The sequence below is a fragment of the Notolepis coatsorum genome, assembly GCF_963971535.1.
Source record: "Notolepis coatsorum genome assembly, chromosome: 8".
Taxonomy (NCBI): Eukaryota; Metazoa; Chordata; class Actinopteri; order Aulopiformes; family Paralepididae; genus Notolepis; species Notolepis coatsorum.
Window position 1 is genome coordinate 109,213,743 of NC_140172.1, and position 24,607 is coordinate 109,238,349.

At 42.1% G+C, this 24,607-nt stretch overlaps 1 protein-coding gene across 2 annotated transcripts in view; it reads left to right on the forward strand.

The window, feature by feature from the left end:
• Positions 1–933: 933 nt before the first annotated feature.
• wwc1 (WW and C2 domain containing 1) overlaps positions 934–24,607 on the forward strand; it is a 133,055-nt gene continuing 109,381 nt past the window's right edge. For both annotated transcript variants that reach the window (XM_084320934.1, XM_084320935.1), the window contains exon 1: positions 934–1,751. In XM_084320934.1, the coding sequence (XP_084177060.1) occupies positions 1,633–1,751 (119 nt within the window). In that variant the 5' untranslated portion in view covers positions 934–1,632. The remainder of the gene's footprint in view (positions 1,752–24,607) is intronic.

Consider the following 24,607-nt stretch of genomic DNA (forward strand, 5'->3'; position numbering starts at 1 on the left):
TAACAATGCCATCATCAGCCACCTTTTCGCACACAATACTAGTGGAATTAGCCTACTGCCTAAGTAATGTTAAACCAGTGCCAATTACCCTATGAACAATTTTACTACAATAAAAACAAAATGCTTTTGGTCAAATATACTTTAACCACAGGAGGGCGTTCTACACTTGAAAGTTGCTTGGGCTGAACTAGAAAGATACAACGATGCGGTGTGGCCTAAACTATTGTAAATGTAAAATATACTCAAGAAATAGTCCGCTTTGTCACCAAGGAATTAATTACTGCGAGTGCGAACTATTTCCAAACAGTTAAAATAGTTCACTATAATGTAACAAAATACTGTATTATGCCTACAGAGCGAGAGAGAGAGAGAGAGAGAGAGAGAGAGAGAGAGAGAGAGAGAGAGAGAGAGAGAGAGAGAGAGGAGGGAGAGAGAGAGAGAGAGAGAGAGAGAGGGGGGAGAGGGAGAGAGATGCAGGCAGGCAGGCATCAGATCACCTGTACAGAGCCTACGTCACTCCGCTGCATCGCGAGTCTTCGCCGCTGACCGACACAAGTCTCCGGGACTGCAGGGACAGAGACTCTGGTGCTGCTACTGGCCCCCTTCAGGACCACGGGATCAATGAGCAACAATAGAAACTTACTAAATTCATGTCGGATTTGCTGCAATTCAACTGGGACTTTACTCCGCTGTGAAGATATATAGCTCATCATAATATAAACGGCTCTATTTGGGGAATGGCTGAACAACACTGGTCTCACTTGCTACACACTGCTGGTTAGCATCGGTCGCAGCTAAACATGGTGGCCTGCAGGAGAGACATGAACCGGGGCTTGGGATTCTAAAAGAGTTCGGGTCTGCAGCATTGCGAAAGTGTTGTTTTGACTTTGAAAACTTCAAGAGGCATGCTTTTCTTTTGTGTCGAACCGCACAGAATATAACGAAACAGTCCGTGTTGGGTTTTCTTTTGGGGCGGACACAAGTTATTTAGCCCCAAGTAAAGTTTCCCCATATTTTGGAAAAGTTGCAAAGAATGTGCATAATTGCAAACGAGAACGGAGCATCTGACAACACGGGAGATCTCGTCGTTATTGCAGCAGTTGCTACTATTATTTCCACAGGATCTGGAACATGGATGAATTGCTGAGCGACTTTGGAATGAAGCGGTGTGCAAGTGCAGCACCATCGAAACCATTATCCCGTGGAGTATAGTCTCAGAGAAATGATACGATCAATGCTCTCTTTTGTGCGTGTGGAAACATTGTATCTCCGAAAAGGCTCATCGTGTTCGTTTAGATCACTGTGTATGTGTGTGTGTGTGTGTGAGAGAGAGAGAAAGAGTGTGTGAGCGAGAGAGAGAGAGAGAAAGAGTGTGTGTGTGTGTATGAGAGAGAGAAAGAACATGCATGGCGAGACGTTATGGATTATCGCCTAATCCAGACCGCGCCAGGCCGGGAATTTGGGAATTGATGATGATGGTGACGGAGACGGCGGGTCATGTTGTCGCTCCCCCGCGTTTGGAATGTTAGCCGCCCGCCAAGCCGCTCCAGACACACAACACACCATGTTTTCCATTCGATAGGATTTCAATAGAGGAATTTACCGGAGAGATTACATGGAGACTCGTCTGACATGCCAAGGAAGGAGTTGCCGCTACCCGAGGGTTGGGAAGAAGCCCGCGACTTTGACGGGAAACTCTACTACATTGACCACGGCCACCAAGCCACTAGTTGGATTGACCCGAGAGACAGGTAGGTCGGTGACAAGGACGGTTTAAAGTGGAGCGATGGGCCCAATTTTAAGGGGATGGGTTTGTATTTTAACCAGGAAAACATGTCACATGCATACACTATTCCCCCCCCCCCATCTCTCTCTCCCTCTCTCCCTCTCTCTCTCCCTCCCTCCCTCTCTCTCTCTCTCTCTCTCTCTCTCTCTCTCTCTCTCTCTCTCTCTCTCTCTCTCTCTCTCTCTCTCTCTCTCTCTCTCTCTCTCTCTCTCTCTCTCTCTCTCTCACACACACACACACACACACACACACCCTTCAATCCCCATCCCCATGACAGTAACCCCAGGGCTTCCTCATCAACCTCCAGCATCACTCTTTTTACGGCTACAAATTAATTGTTAATAATAAGTTATTAGGCCATTACAAAATAAGTAAGATAGAAAAGATGCAAAAGCATAGGCATATTCCATTATGCTTTATATAGAACACTACATCTTAATTCATTCACGTCTATGGGGGAAAGGGGTGTGGGATTAATGCTGTGTTCATATCTTTGATAGCAGCCACTTCGTGCTACAGGTTATCGGAAAAGGGGACTTATGGTTTAAAACTTTGCTCCAAATAGTAACAACATTAGACAGGATAAAATATTTTCGACATGGTGACACCATTTTATTTCAAAACTTTACCTCGCTGTATAAAATGACCTATTGTGACCTATAGGGTTCTCAATGAACCTAGAGAACTGGGCCATTAACCCTTTCACTGCTGCACTAGCAAAACTGTTAACCCTTTCACTGCAACAATACACAGAAGGTTAACCCTTTCACTGCCACACGACAGGTTAACCCTTTAGATAACCCTGAGATAGATCATGTGATAGTAAAGGGTTAACCTGTCGTGTGGCAGTGAAAGGGTTAAGATAATGTATGGTTTGGCTATAGGTACATGCAAAATAAGGTGGGCTTTCTGAGCCATTTTCAGAAAGAACCGTGTTCTGGTCACTGAAATTCCCAGTTCTTTTTTTCGCAGGAATCTCCTGATGCCACAGTTAAAATCACATGATATTTCCTTCCCTTCCTAAGTGTTATCTTGGTGTCTTGAGATGGTACTATTTTGGAATTATCTTTGAGCTTAAAAAAAAACATGAATTCTCGAGTGGTCAAAAATGGTCCAGAAATATATTAAAGCCGTGCAACTAAGTGCATCAACCCACAACTTAGTTGAGCAACTTATAATAGAGCTTGTGAATTGCCATCATAGGTCTCCTACACTCTACAGTGAACCTTCAGCATTTGATTGGGTGGAATTTAAAACGCAATGTTTATTACACATTTATGAACAGATTAAGATTGGCACACAGTGTTAAACTGCACCTCAAATTAATCTTCAGGGACCTTTTGGCATCTTGAATCCTCCCTCCACGACCACCTCAAAAAGGGTCTGGATGAGATGAGATTGAAATAATTTAAATTGGTACCAAACAAATGATTGGTCTTGGATTGGATATCTCTAAATGATTTGCTAGGATGGTACATGGACTGCATTTATATAGCGCTCTTATCCAAATCACCCACACACTGACGACGTAGGCGATCTGCTTGCATATTTCCCAAGACGGGGGCGGCAATGGCTCAGGAGGGAGAGCGGTCGTCTGGTAATCGGATGGTTCTCGGATCAATTCCGGCTCCTCCCAGCAGCATGTCGAAGTGTCCTTGACCAAGACATTTAACCCCTAACAGCTCCCAATGAGCAGGTTGGCACCCTGCATGGTTGCCTCCACCGTCGGTGTGTGAATGTGTGAGTGAATGGGTGAATGTGAGGCACAAGTTGTAAAGTGCTTTGAATAAAAGTGCTATATAAATGCAGCCCATTTACCAAGAACCGCCCATCCAATCAACTTAACACTCAACACTGCACTTCCTTGGGTCCTCAGGAATACACCTGCCAAGTGTGAAGTTGATCAGATGATTGGTTCCTGAGAAAATCAAAGGACATACAGACAGAAATTCCTTCCATTTTTGTTAGATTATCATTCTTGCCGCCCTTGTTTCATTCATTACTCATATCATATGTCTTAGTGTAGCGAGGAAGGACAGCATATGCTCCAATGGAAAGACGGCATACGTGCTTATGATCGAAGCTAATGAAACTAACGGTACGTGTAGGCTAACAAATGCTGTCCTGTGTGTCCATACAAGACTAAGACACTGGCATTAGAACTGGAGTTGGTCCCCAGGGTTCCAGACTGTGGATTGTCCACTGCTCCTAAAATAGTTTGGATGGGTTAAATGCACAGGACAAATTCCTGGTATATGCAAAAGTTGACTTTGGATTATAATTGATTGACATTTGATTTTTAAATAAAATGTATCCTAATAGATTCAAATGTATTTACACTTGTGTGCCTGGCTGTCTCTATATTGTCAGAGAAAGCACCCAGACAAACAATTCTTCCAGATCCATGAGTCTTTAAAAAAGAATATCCCTGGCCTGAAGGTCATAATGAATATAATGAACAATTCAGGGTTCTGGTACTATATAGGCGTACACAGCGCAGGCTGTGGGAGGCGGAATGGACTAGAGGTGTATTATTTACCATTTAGAGGTAAATAACAGGCCGACCGGTAACCGGAAGGTTCCTGGTTCGATCCCCAGCACAGACAGGAGGGTGTATTGTATTCTAACGGTTGGCTGGTGACTGAAGGGTGGCAAACAAAGTTTGTCCGCAGGGAAGCGGCAGTTGTGATTGGAGGATCAATAAAGGAGGGCAGAGCTTAACACTTTGAGTGCCACGCCTCCGGTGCCCCCCGGAACCCTGTTGCGTGCCACCACCCACTTCAATGACAGAGCTCTCATATTTGCGAATGCATAAACTATATCTTAAATTATGGCTATGTGTCTAATATGGCCGTCGCTTATCAATGACTTGTTTGCAGTCAACATTGTCGAAACGGATTGTTTTTTAATCGGTTCATTTCCGTTTTATACCATTTTGAAAAACGCTCGTTTTTTGAAAGTTTCAGAAAAAAATAAAGATTCTGTGATAAACGCCCTTTACTGGAATACACTGGAATACACAAAACACGTTGTCATTTTTCGGCCTATTTATGAATAGTTTTCAAATAAACGCTACATTATCGATAGTATATGTGTACTTATGCACGCTATAGAAGCGGGCTGAAAAATCGATTATTTTATTATTTTCCTTATCGCACACACACACATGCACACACACACATAGGGCACACGCTGATATATAGGTGAAAATAGCTCTGATTATCCCAAGACTGGTCAAATAGATTCCTTACCTCAGATCAGATGTTCTCCAAAAAGATGATTCCAGTTCCTGATCGCCATTCCAAATATCGCTCGCGTTTATTGATCCAACGCTGGGTAGGGCTGCCGCGGTATTGATTTTTTCCTTACCGCACAAATTTGCGAAGCTATTGAAAGTTAAACCGCCGCGGTAACCAAAAAAAAAAAAAGAGTTTGAATGCATTTTTTTTCTTTTTTTTAGTAGTCTATTCTTTATAGCATATAGCCTGCCTCTAGTCTAAATGTCTATCTTTAGAGGATGACTTTGCAGCATGAATATTGTTTGGGATTCGGCAAGCACGCATTCGTTATTGAAAGTGTAACACAGACAACATAGGCTACTGAACAGTGAACACTGTTTATTGACGCTTGCAGTGAGGTACAACGTGAGGCTCACTCGAGGTAGACGGTGGACGGGTCTGTTGAGGAGCTGAGGCGCGCGCCTCTCTCCCCTTCCCGTCGACCAAGAGTGAATACCTGTAGTCCCCAGGGCTCTGTCCTGACCGGTGTCCGGATCCCCCCCGAAAGGATGGGTGAGCCGCGGCCGGGGAAGACCGGGCGAGCCCGACTTAACGAGAACCATAAAACCTGAGCGCAGTGTGGCTCCAGCCCCTCACGCGCCGCCGCGGTTCCCAACTCCCCTCTCCCTCACGGGGAGAGGCGGGGGGATTCGAAGTCTCCCCTCTGGTCGTGCGCCGTTCACTCTGTGTCGTGGGCAGGGGTGGTAGCGCCCGGCGGTTACCCCCCCCCGACCCTTCTTCTTCTTCTTCTTCTTCTTCTTCTTCTTCTTCTTCTTCTTCTTCTTCTTCTTCTTCTTCTTCTTCTTCTTCTTCTTCTTCTTCTTCTTCTTCTTCTTCTTCTTCTTCTTCTTCTTCTTCTTCTTCTTCTTCTTCTTCTTCTTCTTCTTCTTATTATAATTATAATAAAAAACAGCGGTGATGCGGTATTCAGCTTAACTCTGCGGTTGGCGTGATGTAACAGCGATACCGCGGTAATGCGGTAACCGCGGCAGCTCTAACGCTGGGTACTGGAAACACACATTCTCTGCTGTTCTGGTGGTGGGCAATGACTTGGATCATCTCGGGTTACTTGTCTGACAAGTAAAATGTGGAAGCAGGACTTTTTTTTCTCCATGCGTTTCAATCCAATCCAAAGGGGTGCAGTACCATCCGGAGAGACGATAGGGGGCGGTATTTTCCCTGTTCGAGTTCAGACAGATGAGATCCCCTCTGGTAACGTGAGGCTAGATTGCTGAAAAATTCATGGAAATCGATATTAAAAAAATAATAGATTCTATGCATTGAGTAAAACTCCAGGTACAAAACAGGTTAAGCATTTCAGAGCATCTCACTTTCAGGTAATCAAGTGGTATCATGACATTTACATTTCATGCGTGATGATGATGGAGTGAATGGAAGGTCAATCTAGTCTAAGTGAAACCATTGTTCTGGTTATTAACACATTGGGTGCCACGCCCTTTTCGGGCCCCATCTATTCACTGCCACGCTTTAAAAGATAGTCCGTCACCTTGTTTGTAGAGCTATAACTACATTCTATATTATAGCTATGGATACAATACTATGGTCATTTTACAGTGACTTTCTTCCGGTCAAGATGCAAAAAAGAGATAATTTTTCCATGCATACATTCACGCGTTATACCGTGGTGAATATAAGTATGTTTTTTCGATCGGTCTGGGGTAATTCCCGAAATGCTGAGGAATAGCCTTATGCGTGTATTATACTATAATCGTTGCCGTTTATTGCCTGGACCCGCTATTCTCAAATCAAATCTATATCATAGGTATTATGTTTCATCATGAATGCATGAAAGGGGGGGGGGGGGGGTAATTTTTTTTATGCTTCGCAGCTTCGATCATTACCAACGGCATATGTTGTGGACTAACGTTACACACACGTTTGGATCGAGGTGAAGACATGCTTGGATTAACACAATATTGATATCATATAGCCCTTACCTTGACTAGGATGTACCCCAAAAAGAATATTCCAATTATCTAATCGCGATTCCAAGTATTGATGTCCATCGTGTCGCCAACATAATCCACCACACATCATGCATCGGGAGCATTTGATTATTCTCCATCCGACCGTTATAACCGCTCCCCTTGCACGAAAAAAGAAAAACGACCCGGAGACATTAGATCGAAGCACAGGCCAAGATACAAGGTTTCAAAGGGTGCTCGATACCGCCGTCTAGCTGGATGCGGCTGGTATTGCACTTTGGTGACCTCAGACCCATTCCCTATGGTAACACCAGGCTCCCTGGATGGATAATGAATAAAAATATCGAAAAAACCCAGAAACGTATTAACAACGCAATACTATCGTATCGTGATAATGTAGTATCGTGAGGCCTCTGGTGATTCCCACCCCTAGAAATTGCGCCGATCTCAGTAGACACGTGACACCCGGTTTATGGCTTCATAACGTGAACAGTGTTAACGTTACCTGGAGTGCTTGTTATGGGTGTGCCACAGTTTGAGAACCACTGTTTAGACCAGGGGTGGGCAATTATTTCCCCCAGGGGGCCGAATGAGCAACTGAAAATATGTTGGGGGGCCGGGCCAAAATTCCAAACTCAATTATGCATAATATACATTTTATTTCTATATAAAAAGCAGTAATGGCATTGTTTTGACCCCTGGTAAGAGTGTATGTTATTATTTGGCAATTAAAACGTGAGGTTAGCTTTCAAAAATATAATTTATTCAAATATAATTTATTTCCAAAATGATAAACAAAATGTGAAACATTAATAACAAAGGGCATTTTGAGTTTCATATACTATTGAAACAAGGATTTTCTTAGCTTTCTAAAGACATCACATCATCTTATAGCAAAAATAAACAAGACATGTCACTGAACTGTGTAAAGAAAAGTGTACCAGTTTTGTAGCCTTTTTTACTTTACATGCCTATATTAAACATTTAATGTTTTCAGAACTGTGCAAAAAAAAGAAAAAAAATATCAAGTGTCCCATTTCACTTGTTATATTTCCACATTTTAGTGTTCTTCAGTTCTTTTTTTTTCATTCAGTGAGAAATCTAGTCTCTGTTGAGCTTTAACAAGTCCATCAAAGTCAGGTTGCATGTCTGAGGTGGAGATGCGAAGCACAGCTGCCAGATGTTCATCAGTGAGAGAGGATCTGTACCTGGACTTGGTAAACATCATGACTGAGAATGTCTGTTCACATATGTAGGTGGATCCAAAGAGAACCAACATCTTCTGAGCATGTCTCCTAAGCATATATTGTGCGTGTGAACGTTGACATGAAAAGAAAAAAGTTAAAAAAATAAATAAAAAAAAATAATACCGCGGGCCGTACAATGCCCAGGTCTGGCTTAGACCATAAACAGAGATATTCTATTCTAATATTATATTAGATGGTGGCTTTTTAGGTAATCTAAGGCTACAGTTACACCCGTTGTTTCAATGCCACTTTTATCATCAGATTATGTTAGGATGCAACAAGTGACACCTCTGGCCAGTCCGTCCATATTGTTATTTTACTCTGACTGGATCCAAAATGGTCAGTGCTTGCTTTGTGACCGTAATTCTATATAACTCCCAAATGCCATTTTATTTCGAAAAAAAATACCTTTCTGGATGTGCTTGGCTGCATAGTGCTACTTTTCTGTGTGGTCACAACATGGCAACACAGTCATCTATAGACCTGTTCGCTGTTTACAAACATATTGTGTTTGAGCCAATCAGCAATACCAAGTGAGTCACGTGACTAAGTGGCCCACTACCTGTGCGAGCTGCTGCGCTAAATAAGTACAACAGGGCTCTATGGAGAAACCATGACACTCCCCTGACTTGTTTAAAACGAAAATAGCTGTACGTCATTTTACCCAATCAGCATGGCTGTGAGTGTGACTCTTTCACCTTTTACATATAGCTTTGGCATGGATTGATTGTTTAGATCACTAGCATGGCTAACAAATGCAAATATATTGTAGTCTGCTCCGTTGGTCTGACCAGGATTACGTTCCTTTGCCCACTTGTGGGGCAGCATGGCTACATGAGTAGAGCTCCGGACTCATGATCGGAAGATCACCGGTTTGAGCCCCGGTCAAGGCTGCTGTCGGAAAGTGGTGTTGTTGTCCAGCAGGGGGCACTCTGTCCTCTGGACTTATCAGTAACAATGCCCCTGTTACGGTGACAGACACCGTACAGCTGCGAGTGCCGTCCTTCGGATGAGATGCTAAACCGAGGTCCTGACTGAATTTGGTCATTAAACAACGCAGGACGCCTATCGTAAAGAGTAGGGGTTCCCCGACATTCCTGGCCAAATTCCCAATCAGGTCTCTGACATCAAGGCCACCTAATCATCCCTTCCCCTTAATTGGCTGATATCAATCCCTGTCTCGTGAGCCGTTCAGCCATTGTGTATTGTGATGTGTGCCGGTCCCGGGTGCCAGTGTATGGTAGCCATTGAGCCTGCATAGAACCAAGGTTGGGTGCTACCAGTGGTGGTGAAGGAGGCAATTTCCACCCTACGTTGTAAAGCGTTTGGAGTCTGAGAAAAGCGCTATATGAAATGTAATGAATTATTATTAATTGATGCGCCCGCACACTGAGTCTGACGTATACAGCGAACAGGACTATAGACTGAAGGCTGGACCGCAATTGAAATGTAGATGTAGCTTGAATGTAGTTTAGATTTAGTTTAGGCTTTTTACTACAGAAAGAGTACATACAGTAGGCAGTGATGCGTTGCTCATGGGACGGGGTTGCACTTAAATTAATGTTAGCTGCTAATGTCAACTAAGCTGATCCCAAAACAGATAAAGTAATCCTGGAGCTGCAAAGTTAGTTGAGCAAAGTTAGTTTCATTTTTGCAAGCTACAGCTCAAACAGTGAGGGATGGGAGGGGCTGCATAGCCGAGACCCTTTCTCTCTCTCCCTATCCCTCTGTCTTTAAGTAGTCAAATGTTACGCTATAAAAACAAAATGGAAATTTGTCTTTTCATTAGTTGAAATATTCTAAAATAATTAAGTCTGCTATAAGCCTTTCTCCCTCTTGTGTGTGTGTGTGTGTGTCTGTATGTGTCTGTGTGTGTCTGTGTGTGTGTGTGTGTGTGTGTGTGTGTGTGTGTGTGTGTGTGTGTGTGTGTGTGTGTGTGTGTGTTGTGTATTAGTGATTCTGCCTAAAGCCAGGAGCCAAAATAGATGTGTGTGAACCAGAAAATCTTTTTAGGAGCACATGTGTGAGTAAAGATTATATCCTATAAACTGACAGTTCATGACCTAAATTACACTTAAGTTCAATGTCAATTTTGTCATAATATATACAGATTACAGAATACTAATGGAAGAGCCCAGTATAAACATCAAACTGTAGTTAACCCCCCGGGAATAAATTGTTACCAACCCATAGTCTTATACTGCTCATAAAGCATTTTCTATTATTATTATTATTATTATTATTATTATTATTATTATTATTATTATTATTATTATTATTATTATTATTATTATTATTATTATTATTATTATTATTATTATTATTATTATTATTATTATTATAAGAAAAATAAATTTACTATGGGTAGCGCAGTGGACTAAGCATCTGTCCACCACAGAGACACTGGTATCTAATCCAGCTGTCAGCGGTGCCTCCGGCTTGGCCGGTCGTCATACTGACACAATTGGCAGAGTCAGCGGGAGGGAAGCCGGTGGGTGGTAATCTGGTCGTTGTAAACAGCAACTCCTACAGGTTGGTCAGGGCGCCTGCACAGCGAGGAAGGGATCTGGGTGGGGTAGTTACACTCACCCAATGAGAGTCCTCGCTGCCAGGTGAAAAGAGGCTGCTGGCTGTCTCCTATGTATCGGAGGAAGCATGTGATAGACTTCAGGGCTCCCTAGACCGGCAAGTAGGGGGCAAATGCGCGCAACGACCAGGAAGGGGAGGGGGGAATTGGCATAACGACTAAAATTGGGATGGGAGGAAAATACGGAGAAGAAAAAATAGGAGGAGAAAAAGTGGATAAAAAAAAGAAAAAGAAATATACCGTGATATACCGTTACCGTCCACAATTCTAAATATACTGTGATATAAATTTTAGGCCATACCGCCCACCGCTAAGCCCTAGGTAGGAGAAGGACATATATTGTCTTATAATGTTATGGAGAAACGTTCAGTAGCCTAATAAGCCTATATGTTGAGTGACATGAGTGCAGTAGGAGGGAAGGTCAGGTCCTCATCATCCTACGCTACCAACATTACTTTGCACAAAGATCTCCATTTCACAGAAAATCAGTGTGATCAGAAAATGTAAATAAAGTAACCTACTATACGTAACTCGACCATAGGAAACAAGGTACGTATGTTATGTTATAGCCATAAGTAATACATTTACGTGTTGTTGTATAAGTAATATAATGACGTTTGGCTAAAGTCGAAAACAAATGTCGGAGTCCAAGCAACAAGCATTGCGGTCATGGGGGTGAGTGCTTTCACTATTACACACAGCAATACTATGATTACCGGTACGTAATATATGTAAAAAAAAATGTATACAATACGTAAATATATTACTTATGGCTATAACAGAACGTACATTATGTACCTTTTTCCCTGTGGTCGATTAGTACTTCATTTACATATTTTATCAAGATCCTTTCCTGGGAATGGGAAATACTTGGTAATGCTGCAGTGCATAGGCAAAGGCTTTCATCAGTGGGCCACAGGCTCATTCACCATTGTGTTACCGCATTCGGCGATACTGTATATAGTGACTTAAAATACATTTATTTAAATAGTCTGCTGTGGCCGCCCATTTTCAGCATAGAAAACAGGCACCAACAAGTCTTCTCCTGGGTCTTGACTCTTGAGTGTTGTGTGATCATCATCAGCCGGAGTTCATAGTTAACCCACCATGTATTGTACCACAGAGGTCATCTGCTTGAGCATCACCGTATGTGATGGGCACAGGGTTGATGTAGAACACGTTTGCCAATGCGAAGAGTATGTTGCCTAAAAAACACATTTCTTCAATCAATATCTGAATAAGAAAGAAAGAAAGAAATACTATGCTAAATTATACTACTCTGCACTCCGAGTATAGCACGTAAGTTCGACACTGTCTGACGGACACTGTTACTGACCCTTAGCTGCCAGAGGTGTACCCTTCCTGTTGACTTGTTGTACACAATTTGTAAGTCGCTTTGGATAAAAGCATCAGCTAAATGAGTACATTTAATGTAAATGAGTAATATCCATGGATGGTGGTTTTTTATTGATTGTTTTTTGGAATGTTTACTGTATGTTGTGTCAAGTTGAAACCGTCTATACTTTGTAGGGCAAGCCAACTGGATTCTCCCTCCAAATCGAACAAGCTTGTAAATCAAAGGAGGCTGTACAAACCCTCCAAATATTCTCGGAGCAGTGGTGACTGGCCACCGTGATGGAATACACGTATGAACTGGAGTCTTTTTTTTAATAAAGATGAGACATAAAGCAAAAAGGAGTAGGCAAGAGTCCTTCATCTCACGTTGCCAGGTTAAACTTTAAAGCGTTCTCTGTGTCTATAGGGAGGACTTCTCAAGGTTTCTGTTGAGAAGTCCCACATTCAATAATATAATGGCAGATATATCAGAGGCAAGTTAAACCTAACTGATCGATCAATATGCACCAGGGAAGTGTTTTGTCCACTTGACTGTTTAAAGTGTCACAGTTGGATCCATAACTGGAATATTCAACAGGGCCTTTTAATATCCTTCTGTACAAGCATATCTTTGTGAAATTAGCTGTAGGCCTATTAAATATAATGTTTTATGGAATGTAACAGGAGGGGTATGTAGTGGGTTGCCATCCAGCCGAAGCCATTTAGCTTTTGGCATTAAAGGGCCAGTTCACCCAAAATAAAAACAAACAAACACATTTCCCCCTTGCCTAGAGTGCCATTTATCCAGCCAGATCATTTCACTGTGATTCGCTTAGTTTTGGAGATATCGGCTGTCACTCCAATACAATGGAGCTGAATGACACTTGGTTTGTAGCACTCAAAGCATCTACAAAATACATTGGAAAAACTCAAAAGCACTGTCTCTTTCCAGAAATCATGACCCGGTTACTCAAGATTATCCACTGGCCTTGTTGTGAGCAGTTTCATATAGGAACTATTTGACACCCCCATTGTAGTTAGTAGAAATTCTTTCCTACATATTGCCTTTATTCAAGAATTGAAGAATAAAGGCAATATTTACAATGATGTTGGGACATAAAATTAGAAAAAGTTATAAAAGAGAACAAGTCAATAAAAACAAGTATTTAAAAGAGCAAAAAAACATACAGGATACGAAGTACAAAAATCTATTGAAAGAGGTACAACAGAGGCGGCTGAGTGGTGCAGTGGGAAAGGCGCTCGCCACTAACGCAGGATATGCTGGTATCGAGCCCAGCTCTCAGCGTTGCTACCGGCTTGGCCGGCCGTCATACTAACACAATTGGCAGTGTTAGAGGGTGGGAAAGCCGGTGGGTGGGGATTGGACGTTGTGGACAGCGACTCCTACAGGTCGGTTGGGTGACGCCAGTATGGCGGAAACAGGAAGTATCTGGGGTAGCGTGAGCCTCCCACGCGTTACTCCTCGCCACTGAGAGTTCGAGCTGTTGCAGTGAAAAGATGCGACAGGCTGCCTCCTCGTGTACCGGAGGGGACACGTGATGCAAGAGGCTTCTATCCTCACTACAGCCGACCAGTGGGAGGCATAGTCTAGCAACGTTCAAGACAGGGGAGGGAAGAATTGGAAATAGGAAATTGGGATGGGAGAAAAATAGAAAATAAGGAGAAAAAGTGGATAAAAAAAGAAAGAAAGAGGTACAACAGAAATAGAATGGTTTAAAATCATAGATTTAAAGTGTCCAAGGGTTAAGTTCTTGATTTTGAAGGTATTTTCAGTTCCATGTGGTCAGAGCAAAGAAATTAAAGGCAGATCATTCCAGCTCAGTACGAACTCGGGACCTGCAGTGAAAGTCATTAGACCGCATGTGGTATGGTCCAGAGGACCAATCTAGGCCTAACAAAAATAATGGTTTGGTTCCGGTTGCCGACAGACCCTACCGATTTAGGTGCGACTCAATTTATTTTATGAGTTAAATATTTTTTTTTACAATAAAGTTTCATACAAATCTTAGTCAAACCTTTAGTATTATGGATATTAACACTTTCTCCGCCAATAACGTCGTACAACGGGTTTCAAGTTAATGCGAATTCTGCCAGATCACGGCGTACGACGTTATTGTGATCATATTTCATATTTTCAGCCATGGTATTCATATTTCACTCACAGAGCCTTGTCTGATGCTGTGGGACTCAGCACAACTCTGCAACGCTTCAATACTGCCACCTGGTGGATGATCGGCGAGTTGCCAAACCGGATATGCCTGTTGGATATCGGTGTGTCTCCTAAATCCATCCGGCCACTCGCATATCATCCCAGGACTCTAGCCACACACCGTGGATATGGATCGCTGCCATAACTCAATAATCGACATGATTTGGGCATGTATTAGTATTATACAAACCGGAAATGGATCGCCTCGGTCCCCATCACATAACTGGGATCTGTTTGCTCCAGTATCATTGCCCAACGGTAAGAGGAGGCTGCCTTGAGTTTCAGCGTTTTTGTTTATTATTATCGATGCAAACTGCTCTGATCTATATATCACCTATACTACATAAATCATTTAATGACGATCACGGAATTATAAACGACCCCCCCCCCCCCCTCCGTTCACCCGCGCATGATCAGTCATAACGTTTTTAATATAGCGTGTATCGGCAACAAATGGCATTTGATGATGTATATATACATTTATGCCTATATCTCACGTTCTAGGAATTACTGCAGAAAACGATAAAACATATTTATATTCTAGACGGTATTTTTGTATGAATGTGTGAATGAAAAAGTAAAACGTTCCTACATTCTGAACGATAGATAATCGATGTTGAATGGGCCATAGTAATGTCAATTTAGCAATACAATTTAAAAAGTTATAGCCCTGCAAAGAAGGTAAACATCTCCATAGACTTACAGTGCTGGCAGTGATCAAACATTGATGGATATAAGCGTGGCAGAGAAAGTGTTAAACATGCTGGCAGAGTACATGCATCCATGTTGTTGTGAACATTTTAATTAAATAAAGAAATTCCCTATCCATAGTCGCCGTGGGAAAAAATAAAAAATAAAATAAAATAAATTCCCTACCTACCCATGGCCTTAACTGACAACCAACAGGAACCAAACAATATTTTTTGTTATGCCCTAGCATAGTTGTGATGTAAAATGGCAGTTTTTCCAATATGGCCCTTGTAGATTTACAAATGAATCATACACCCCACATTGACAAGGTCAGAAAAATTATATTTTGAGCTCATTCTGGGTGGAACTTATTCATCTTATTTCTGATCACATCAATAGATCTGGCATGTTCTGAGATGGAGGAACATCGCTTGGTCTTTCTGCACAGCCATGCATATTGATTCATGCTGAGTGAATCAGTTCCCCCAGCCACATTTGTGTATTACATTTTTTTGGGGGAATTAACTGATAGAAAATTATTTGAATCGAATCGAATCGTGGCCAAATGAAGATATTTCATGATCATTGAATCGTTGCCTGAAGAATCGTAATCGAATCTAATCGTTGTGAGGTCGCATCGTTACACCCCTAATAGCTTGAGTTGATCTCTGCACAGCCGTCGTTAATCTGGCGTGTTTTTAGGTGAGGAAACATAGCTTGAGTTGGTCTCTGCACAGCCGTCGTTAATCTGGCATGTTCTGAGGTGAAGGAACATAGCTTGAGAAGAAGTTAATGCTTTTTGTACTCTGATCTTACTGGCAGCCTTTGTATTGGTTTAATCCGAGCCGGTTTATTGAAAACAAACCAACAGACGGCAAAACCTTCTGTTTGTTACATCTCTGTTTTTGTGACGGATCACTGTGGCCGCTCCCTAAGCCTGTAATTGCACGGTTCTATCGGAATGCCATTTTATATGAGGATAGTCAGATGACATTTTCATGTGTCATAATCACGTGACTTTTCTTAAGTGGACGATTTGTGGCTAGAATGTGCTGTCCTTAAAGGTCCCCTCCACAGGAAAACATGTTTTTTCTATAGTTAACTCCTCTTGGAGGTATGGCGTTGACTATTCAGATTGTTATTAACTTGTCACCAGAGCACCTATTTCACATTATTCCACCGGAGGGGAGGAGCTTCTCTGAACCACCTGTGTGATGCAACTAGGGATCCTATCACAGCTGGCCAAACCGTCATCCAGGAAATGCTAACTGCTAACGTGAAACGTAAATCGATACATCTACTAGTGATCTATGCACAGTATAGGTGGAAAAAGTGAAAGTTAACTGGCTTGGGGAAAGACGTGAGGGGAGAAGGGGGCGGGGCTTCATATATCATTGTATTTTCAATGAGGGCAAATGTGTAGGGAGGCTGCTAAGACATTTTCAGTCGTTTATTGAACATTCTTGATGGAAAAATCATACCGTAACCAAACTAATTGTTACTTAATATTTAAAAAATGCAAGCGTTAAAACACACGTGGAGTGGATCTTGGAACTGCAGTAAACACAATTATGTTGAAACTGAGTGGATAGAAATAGCTGTTTTCCTTTCAGCCATGCTCTTCTCAGGGAACATGCCATTCACTGGCATTCCTGTAATTAGAAATGAGTCCTGGAGGTGTGAGTTTCCCAGCCCTCCATGTAAAGCCACCAATGTAATAGGCTTACAGTATGAAGCATGCAGTGCTTAGAAGGGCTTGGCCACATGGCAGGGTCTCACTTGTATAAAAACACACCGTCAATGGGAGGGGAGATTTCAGGCAGGGACTAATTTTTCATCTTAACCAGTTACTTAAGACCCCTTGGACTTTGACACAAAATCCTTTTAATGGCTTAGTTCTGGAATGCTTGGGGCTTAGGGAGTGTGTGTATGTGAGGGGGGGGGGTAACATTTTATTGTGTATAGGGAGGTGTAGTCTGACGTCACTGGTTGTTTCACCCGTATAGGGATTTATCATTGGGAAAATGGATTATCGGCTATTGTAACAATTCTGCCGCATGAACATTGGCAAGCTTTCCATTTGTGCACAAAATGAGTTCCCTTCTACCACTAACATTATTGTTTAAGCATTTTTGGTTGAAATAAAGGCAGCCTGTTGTTAAGTAGGCAGCTGTCGCCTACCTCACGTCACGGCAAGCTGATACATAGCTAGCTAGCTAACGTTAACGTTACCCCGCTAAACGTACTAGACGTTAGCATTATGTCTACTGTTGTGAACCATTTTTTATCTGGGCATGTAGAGGAGTTTCGGGAATGAGTAAAATGTGCAGGTCCTGTGGGGCAAGCACTGCACACGCATCATGCCGGCTAGCAAGCTAGCTAGCTACACGTCACGTACTTCATCATCATCATTCTTCATCAACGTTACAAGCTCAAAAACCTTATAACTACTACTACTGTCGTGTCCATAAGTTCCCTGGCAGAATACTTTGTTTGTGAGGACAAAAGTATACAAAGAGGAGAGAACCATTTTAAATCGGGGCATGTTAGAGCCGAGGAGTTTCGGGAATGCCGTTACATACTAACGTCATGTAAAAAACAATAACATTATAACTATACACAATATGTACAACGAAACAATGATTACATTAGTATTTACAGTGATTTAATATGCAGCAAAATTTTAATTTAAATGATAAATACAAATGTAACGTGGTTGTGGCTTTTACAAATAGTGGTTAGCTTTAGAGATAAATGGTTATAATAACCGGAGCACTAGTGTTGGGTGAAACAGATACTAGCCACAGATTCAGGGTCAGTTATTTCCCCATTGTACGAATTGTTAAGCTTATGGAATGTAAGGGAAATCTGATCCTAGGTCTGTGACTACAGGCAGGAGGCTACGCTGTGGTGACGTCAGTCAGCAGCGCCAAATAGCAGTGTAGTTTCCCAGCGAACGAAAACATAAACGTTGTTATTTTGCTACCTTTACGATTAATTGCGAATATATTCACGTTGAGCTATAGATTGTGGATAAATACGCACAGAAAGGTACACCATGCCAACGTTAATGCTTTATTTATCTAAAACGAGCCGATTTAGAAATGGCCAATGGGGAAATACATTAAGTGGAACAGAGGGTGGAACAGGAAAAAACGAAAATGACGTAACCACTACACCTCCCTATTGGCGCAAGTGGTTAATTAGGGTTCGTTGTGATTTAGGCGGTGCGATCTTAGCTCTCTCCCTCTCTCCCTTTTTCACTGTCACACGCACACACACACACACGCGCGCGCGCGCACACACACACACACACACATACTCATACACACACACACACACACACACACACACACACACACACACACACACACACTAGGGCTGTCTTAAATACTTCGACGCTTCGAAGCTCCGTTCGATGGGCATGGGCTTAGAATATAAAAATTAAATGAGATTATGTTAAAAAAAATTTATTTTTTTATTTTTTGCAAAATCAACTCTGCCTCTCTTTGTTAATTACAACAAGCAATGCTGTTTGTTATTTAAGATGAGGTCAGACTTTCATGGAAGCAAAGTGTTTAGTTTGTCTAAGATTTAAAAGGGTTTAAACTTTACAGCACTGACAAAGTTGAACAAAGTGCTGTACAAGTCCCACAACATAAAAGAAAAATATATAAAAAAGAAATTATAATACGTTTTTTTTTTTTTTTTTTTAAGCTTCGAATTAAAATCGAATCTCGGCCTCGAAGCTTCGAATTCCAAAAAAAATTATCGAAGGTCAGCCCTAACACACACACACACACACACACACACACACACACACACACACACACACACACACACACACACACACACACACACACACACACACACACACACACACACACACACACACGTGTTATTATTGTAGTAAGCATGGCAAGTGGAATGAAGACTATCTCCCTCTTGTGTTAAACACAGCCGGTTCCCTCGCACTAAGAAGGAGGGCATTTGTAAACAAAGCCATTGAAAAAAACCACACACACACACACATTCCTGAAACACACGATGAGACAAGAAGAACCAAGCAGCGCGAAGGCTGGAGAGGCAAAAGCTTGATTCGTTTAAAAATCCCTTTCACTGTTTGCCAAGGTGGACAGGGTCAAAGTGCAGCATGAGGCCCGGAAAACCCTTTAACTAGGATGGATAACCCAGGGCTAGATCCACAATGAATGGATTGCACGGAGCAAGTTGCACCCTTACTTACAATTCATTATGAATTGAAAATGGGGGACCCTGATGTAAACTAGACGAAAGTCTTACTCTGGTCTGCATCCCCTTAACAATTGTGTGTATTGAGCCGTACTCTATTGTACCCATTCTGCAATCTGTTAATAAAACCTTCATTCAATCAATCAATGTGCACGCTGATTGATTGAATGAAAATTGTATTAACAGATTGCAGAATGGGTACAATACAGTACGGCTCAATACACACAATTGTTAAGGGGATGCAGACCAGAGAAAGACTTTCGTCTAGTTTACATCAGGGTCCCCCATTTTCAATTCATAATGAATTGTAAGTAAGGGTGCAACTTGCTCCGTGCAATCCATTCTTTGTGGATCTAGCCAGTGTTTCTCGTATACAGTAGATCTGTTTGACATTTCCTACCACAAATAGATTTCCAAAAACCGATAAGATAACACAGGGCCTAGTAGTCTTTATTTACAAAACGTTATTTACAAAACGTGAAGTTTTTAAAAGTTATTCAACTCGCTGCTCTTGAGCTAACAACTGATGGATGGCTGTTTTATTTATACATTTTCTTTCTCTTTTTCTCCGCCTGATTTTCTATTTTTCTCCCCATCCCAATTTAGTCGTTATGCCAATTCCCCCCTCCCCTCCCTGGTTGTTGTGCGCATGTTCCTCCTACTGGTCGGTACAAGGGAACCCTGAAGTCCACCACATGCTTCCTCCGACACATGTGGAGACAGCCAGTGGCTCTCTTCTCACCTGGCAGCGAGGATAGTGATGCACCGATGTGAAAATTGTGGCCGATACCGATAACCGATATTAATATTGCTGTTCTGGCCGATACCGATATTTACCGATGTCGATATCTCTGTATAGAAAACACTTTTTTATGATAATCAAATAAAGAGCTATTTTCCAAAACGCATAATTTTTTTTACTTTTGTAACTTATTTTCAGAAATGACTGATATTTTGAAACTATTTAAGGCCAAAACATGTAAAAAGAAGAAAAAAAAGATAAAAAAAAAAGTTTTATTTTTATTTTTATTTTTTTTTATAATATCGGCCCTATCTTGATATCGGACCGATACCGATGTGTAAAAAAACGGCCATATCGGCCGATATTATATCGGCGGCCGATATATCGTGCATCACTAAGCGAGGACTCTCATTGGTGAACCGTAACGCGTGGGAGGTCACGCTGCCTTCACCATTTCCTGCCTTTCGCTGAGCAGGCGCCCAGACCTGACCTGTAGGCGTCGCTGTCCACAACGCCAGATTACCACCCACGACTTCCCTCCCGCAAACTCAGCCAAACGAGTTAGTATGACGATCGGCCCAAGCCGCAGGCAATGCTGACTCCGGGAGTCGAGACCGCAGCCTCTTGCATTGGTGATGAGCGCAATCTCCACTACGCCATCCGACCGCCCTGATGGATGGCTGTTGAACGAATGATGTCGCAGCAGGTGGGACACTGGCCGCTGACGGGCAATGCCACCTGGACGTTCAGTCGCTGATCGTTTTTCCTTACCAACATAAACAAACAGACAAATAGAATAGAGAAATAGATAAACGAAGAGGCAACTGGTTACTGGTAGGGGATGACAGTGGCTCAGGGGGTAGAGCGGTCGTCTGGTAATCAGAAGGATCCTGGTTAGATTCCGAATTTCCAGCTCCTCCCGGCAGCATGTCAAAGGGTCCTTGAGCAAGACACTTAACCTTCAACTGCTCCTGATGAGCAGGTTGGCACCTTGCATGGTTGCCTCCGCCGTCGGTGTGTGAATGTGAAGGGTGGGCGATATGACGATATTAGATAAATATCGGGTACAGTTCATAAACTATACACTTTTTAAGCGTATCGTGGACATCATGATGTTTCTCACAATCCCTCACATCAGTTTATAAACCGCAGTGGTTGAGATTACTTACTTTGGCGCAGCGCTTGCCTTTACTCTCTCGTCTCTCCCTGTGCACACTAGGGATGGGTACCGAATTCGGTACTTTTGAGGTACCGAACCGAAACACGTCGGTACTACCGAGTATCGAATCAAGTGAGAAACCGAAAAAAAAAATTAAAAAAAATTAAAAAAAATATTTTTTATTACATTTTTTTTTTTTTTTTTTTTTTTAACTTTTTTTCTTTTCATGTCAACGTTCACACGCACAATATATGCTTACCTAGGATTTGACTTGATTCAACAACAAAGCAGTCGGAGCAATGACAAGCCGAAAACTGTCGAAATTGTAGTTATTTGAAGTTTGGATTTTTTTTTTACGACTGAGGTAGGTAAATTAAATTTCGACAGTTTTCGGCTTGTCATTGCTCCGACTGCTTTGTTGTTGAATCAAGTCAAATCCTAGGTAAGCATATATTGTGCGTGTGAACGTTGACATGAAAAAAAAAAAAAAAAGTAAAAAAAAAAATTAATAAACAATTTTTTTTTTTTTTTTTTTTTTTTTTTTTTAAGTACCGAAAAAAGGTACCGTTGGGTACCGGTATCGGTTCAAATGTGAAAGGTACCCATCCCTAGTGCACACACACTCGCCCCAACTTACGTCACGTACACGCACATACCCGCACGCGCGCACACACACACACCCAAAAAGCCCTACGTGTTTTATTCAGAAACAGCAATGGAATATGGAGGCGCCGAGGTGGATGAACTGGCACTCCAGGGACTGGATTCATATCTTGATAGCTAGCGTCGAAATCCTCTGTGTGTGTCGCGTTGAAGATACCGTCACAGCGCCCCAGCTACACTGCCGGGGGGGTTACCATCTTTATATCTATCTATGGGGGGTACTACCGAGTCGAGTAGGTACCGTGCAGACCGTGGAAAAGCAGCATAAGAGAATACTTCATAATGTTTCATGCAATTAAAAAGTAAATATATATATGATGCACACACACCTTTACAGTGTTTTGTTTACCAGTAGGATGTTATAACATTGCTGATAATAAAAATCATAAGTCTAAACGATCAAGTCTACCGTGATTTTACATTACTATATTAAAAGTATAGGCGGACCATTCCTCGCTTACATGATTATTATTTTCTCACAGTAGTGTGTGTGTATTTTTGGCTAAAGTGGATAGAATTCATTACTGTGCAAAAGTCTTAGGCACCCAAGAGTTTTTATTAGGGCTGTCAGTTTATTGCGTTAATTAGATTAATTAATTACACAGCAAATTATCGCGTTATGAAAATTAACGCAAAATTAATTAAAGAAAAAATAATAATAATATTTTTTTTAATAATTTATTTAAATTAAATTTTTTTTTACTGTGAATAACACCATGCTAAAATGGACCAGACCTGAAAAATCTAAGCAAATGAATAAAGGGAAGATGATTAAACAGAAGGTTTTGTAGATACAGTACTGAATTCTGTCATCCGGACACATGCAATTTGAAATATGATTATAGAATATAGAATATCAGGGGCCCACTACGTGGCGTAGTGGGCAAGGCGCTCGCCACGAAATCTGGAGACGCTGGGCTTGCCTGTTCGAGCCCAGCGCTCCACATTTGCTTTCAGTTTAGCTGGTCGTCCGTACTAATACACATTGGCCGTATTAGGGGGTGGGAAACTGATGGGTGGGGATCGGGCGTTGTGGACAGCGACTCCTACAGGTCGGTTGGTGCGCCTGCGCAGTGGAATCAGGAAGTGTCGGGGGCAGCGTGAGCCTCCCACGCGTTACTCCTCGCCACTGAGAGATCAAGCTGCGCAGGTGAAAAGATGCGACTGCTGTTACCTCAAGTACCGGAGGGGACTTGTGCTATGTATGACTTAGTCCACATTGCAGCCGGCTTGTGGGAGGCAAGAAACAGCGTTCGTGACAGGGGAGGGTTGAATTGGATGATACGAAATTGGGATGGGAGAAAATATAGAAAATGGGAGAAAAAGTGGATACAAAAAAAAAATAATATAGAATATCAGGCCTATAAATTACCTTATTATGGCCAAGTCGCACATGTATGGATCGGGCCAAATCTCCCCATATTTTTGAAAGCATCATCATGGTTTAATGCAGACATATGTTGCAGGGACTATTTTAATCGTCATGTTGGCGTGACTGTATGCTTCAAACGGTTAAATCAAGAATCTTTAAGTGCTTTAGACTAGAGGAAATGTCAAAATATCGTGATGTACATCGTGTATCGTGACATAGCCCAAAAATATCGTGATATCATTTAGAGGCCATATCGCCCAGCCCTAGAGGCATACGTTGTAAAGCGCTTTGGATAAAAGCGTTAAATGAATGCAGTCCATTTCCCATTTACTCTAGTTTCTATGTGAATGTAAAGCGACAACAACATTCGGTAACAGCAGGGATTGGGGATATTTACATGTGGCGGGCTGCATTTCTGTGGGCAGTAACCGTGTCGTGACGAAACACTTTCCATTGGCTGTGTGAGGAAGATAACAAAAGACAACAGAGCAGGCTGGTGGTAGAATCACTCAAATCCACGGGTGCATTTGCCAAGAATTTGCCGTTGATCCGATGTAGTCGCCGTGCACACAGAATAGTGAAAGATGGGTTTACTCATATAATCAGAATGACCTTTATTCACCAAGAACACGTTGTGTGATATTACTTATTTAACCAGACAGTTGGACTAGGAAACACCGTCTTATTTACAGCAGCGGCCTGGGGGAGTAGTCGCTGGGGGTGGGAGGGTTGCACGCACGCACGCACGCACGCACGCACACACACACACACACACACACACACACACACACACACACACACACACACACACACACACACACACACACACACACACACACACACACACACACACACACACTAGGGATGCCACAGTGAGTAAATGTTCCCACCGGTTAATAAACTCATGACAACACCGGTGTTACCGGTTACACAGGACATTTTACGAGGGATGTGTGTTGCGTTTCATTTCACTGACGTTTAACCGTACATAAAAAAACAATCAAGTGGTTAAACGAGAACGAAAAAAGATGTCGGGCTTAACATGCTTAGCAAAATAAACTGTTTGCAGTAAGAACCATTGACAGTAGTAACGTTATGTCTATTTGACATTAGGATAAATGGGGAAGCATCAGACATATCATCGAAGATACTAGTAATATGATAATTTTCATCGTTTTTCAGCAGCACATTATCCCAACTTGGTAAACTTTAATGTTACAGCTGGGCAGGCTACACTAGTACACTAGTTAGCTAACGCTAGTTTGAATGTGGAATGTGGATCATTGTAGTGGACTGATACCTGTTCTTTGCTAGAGACGAC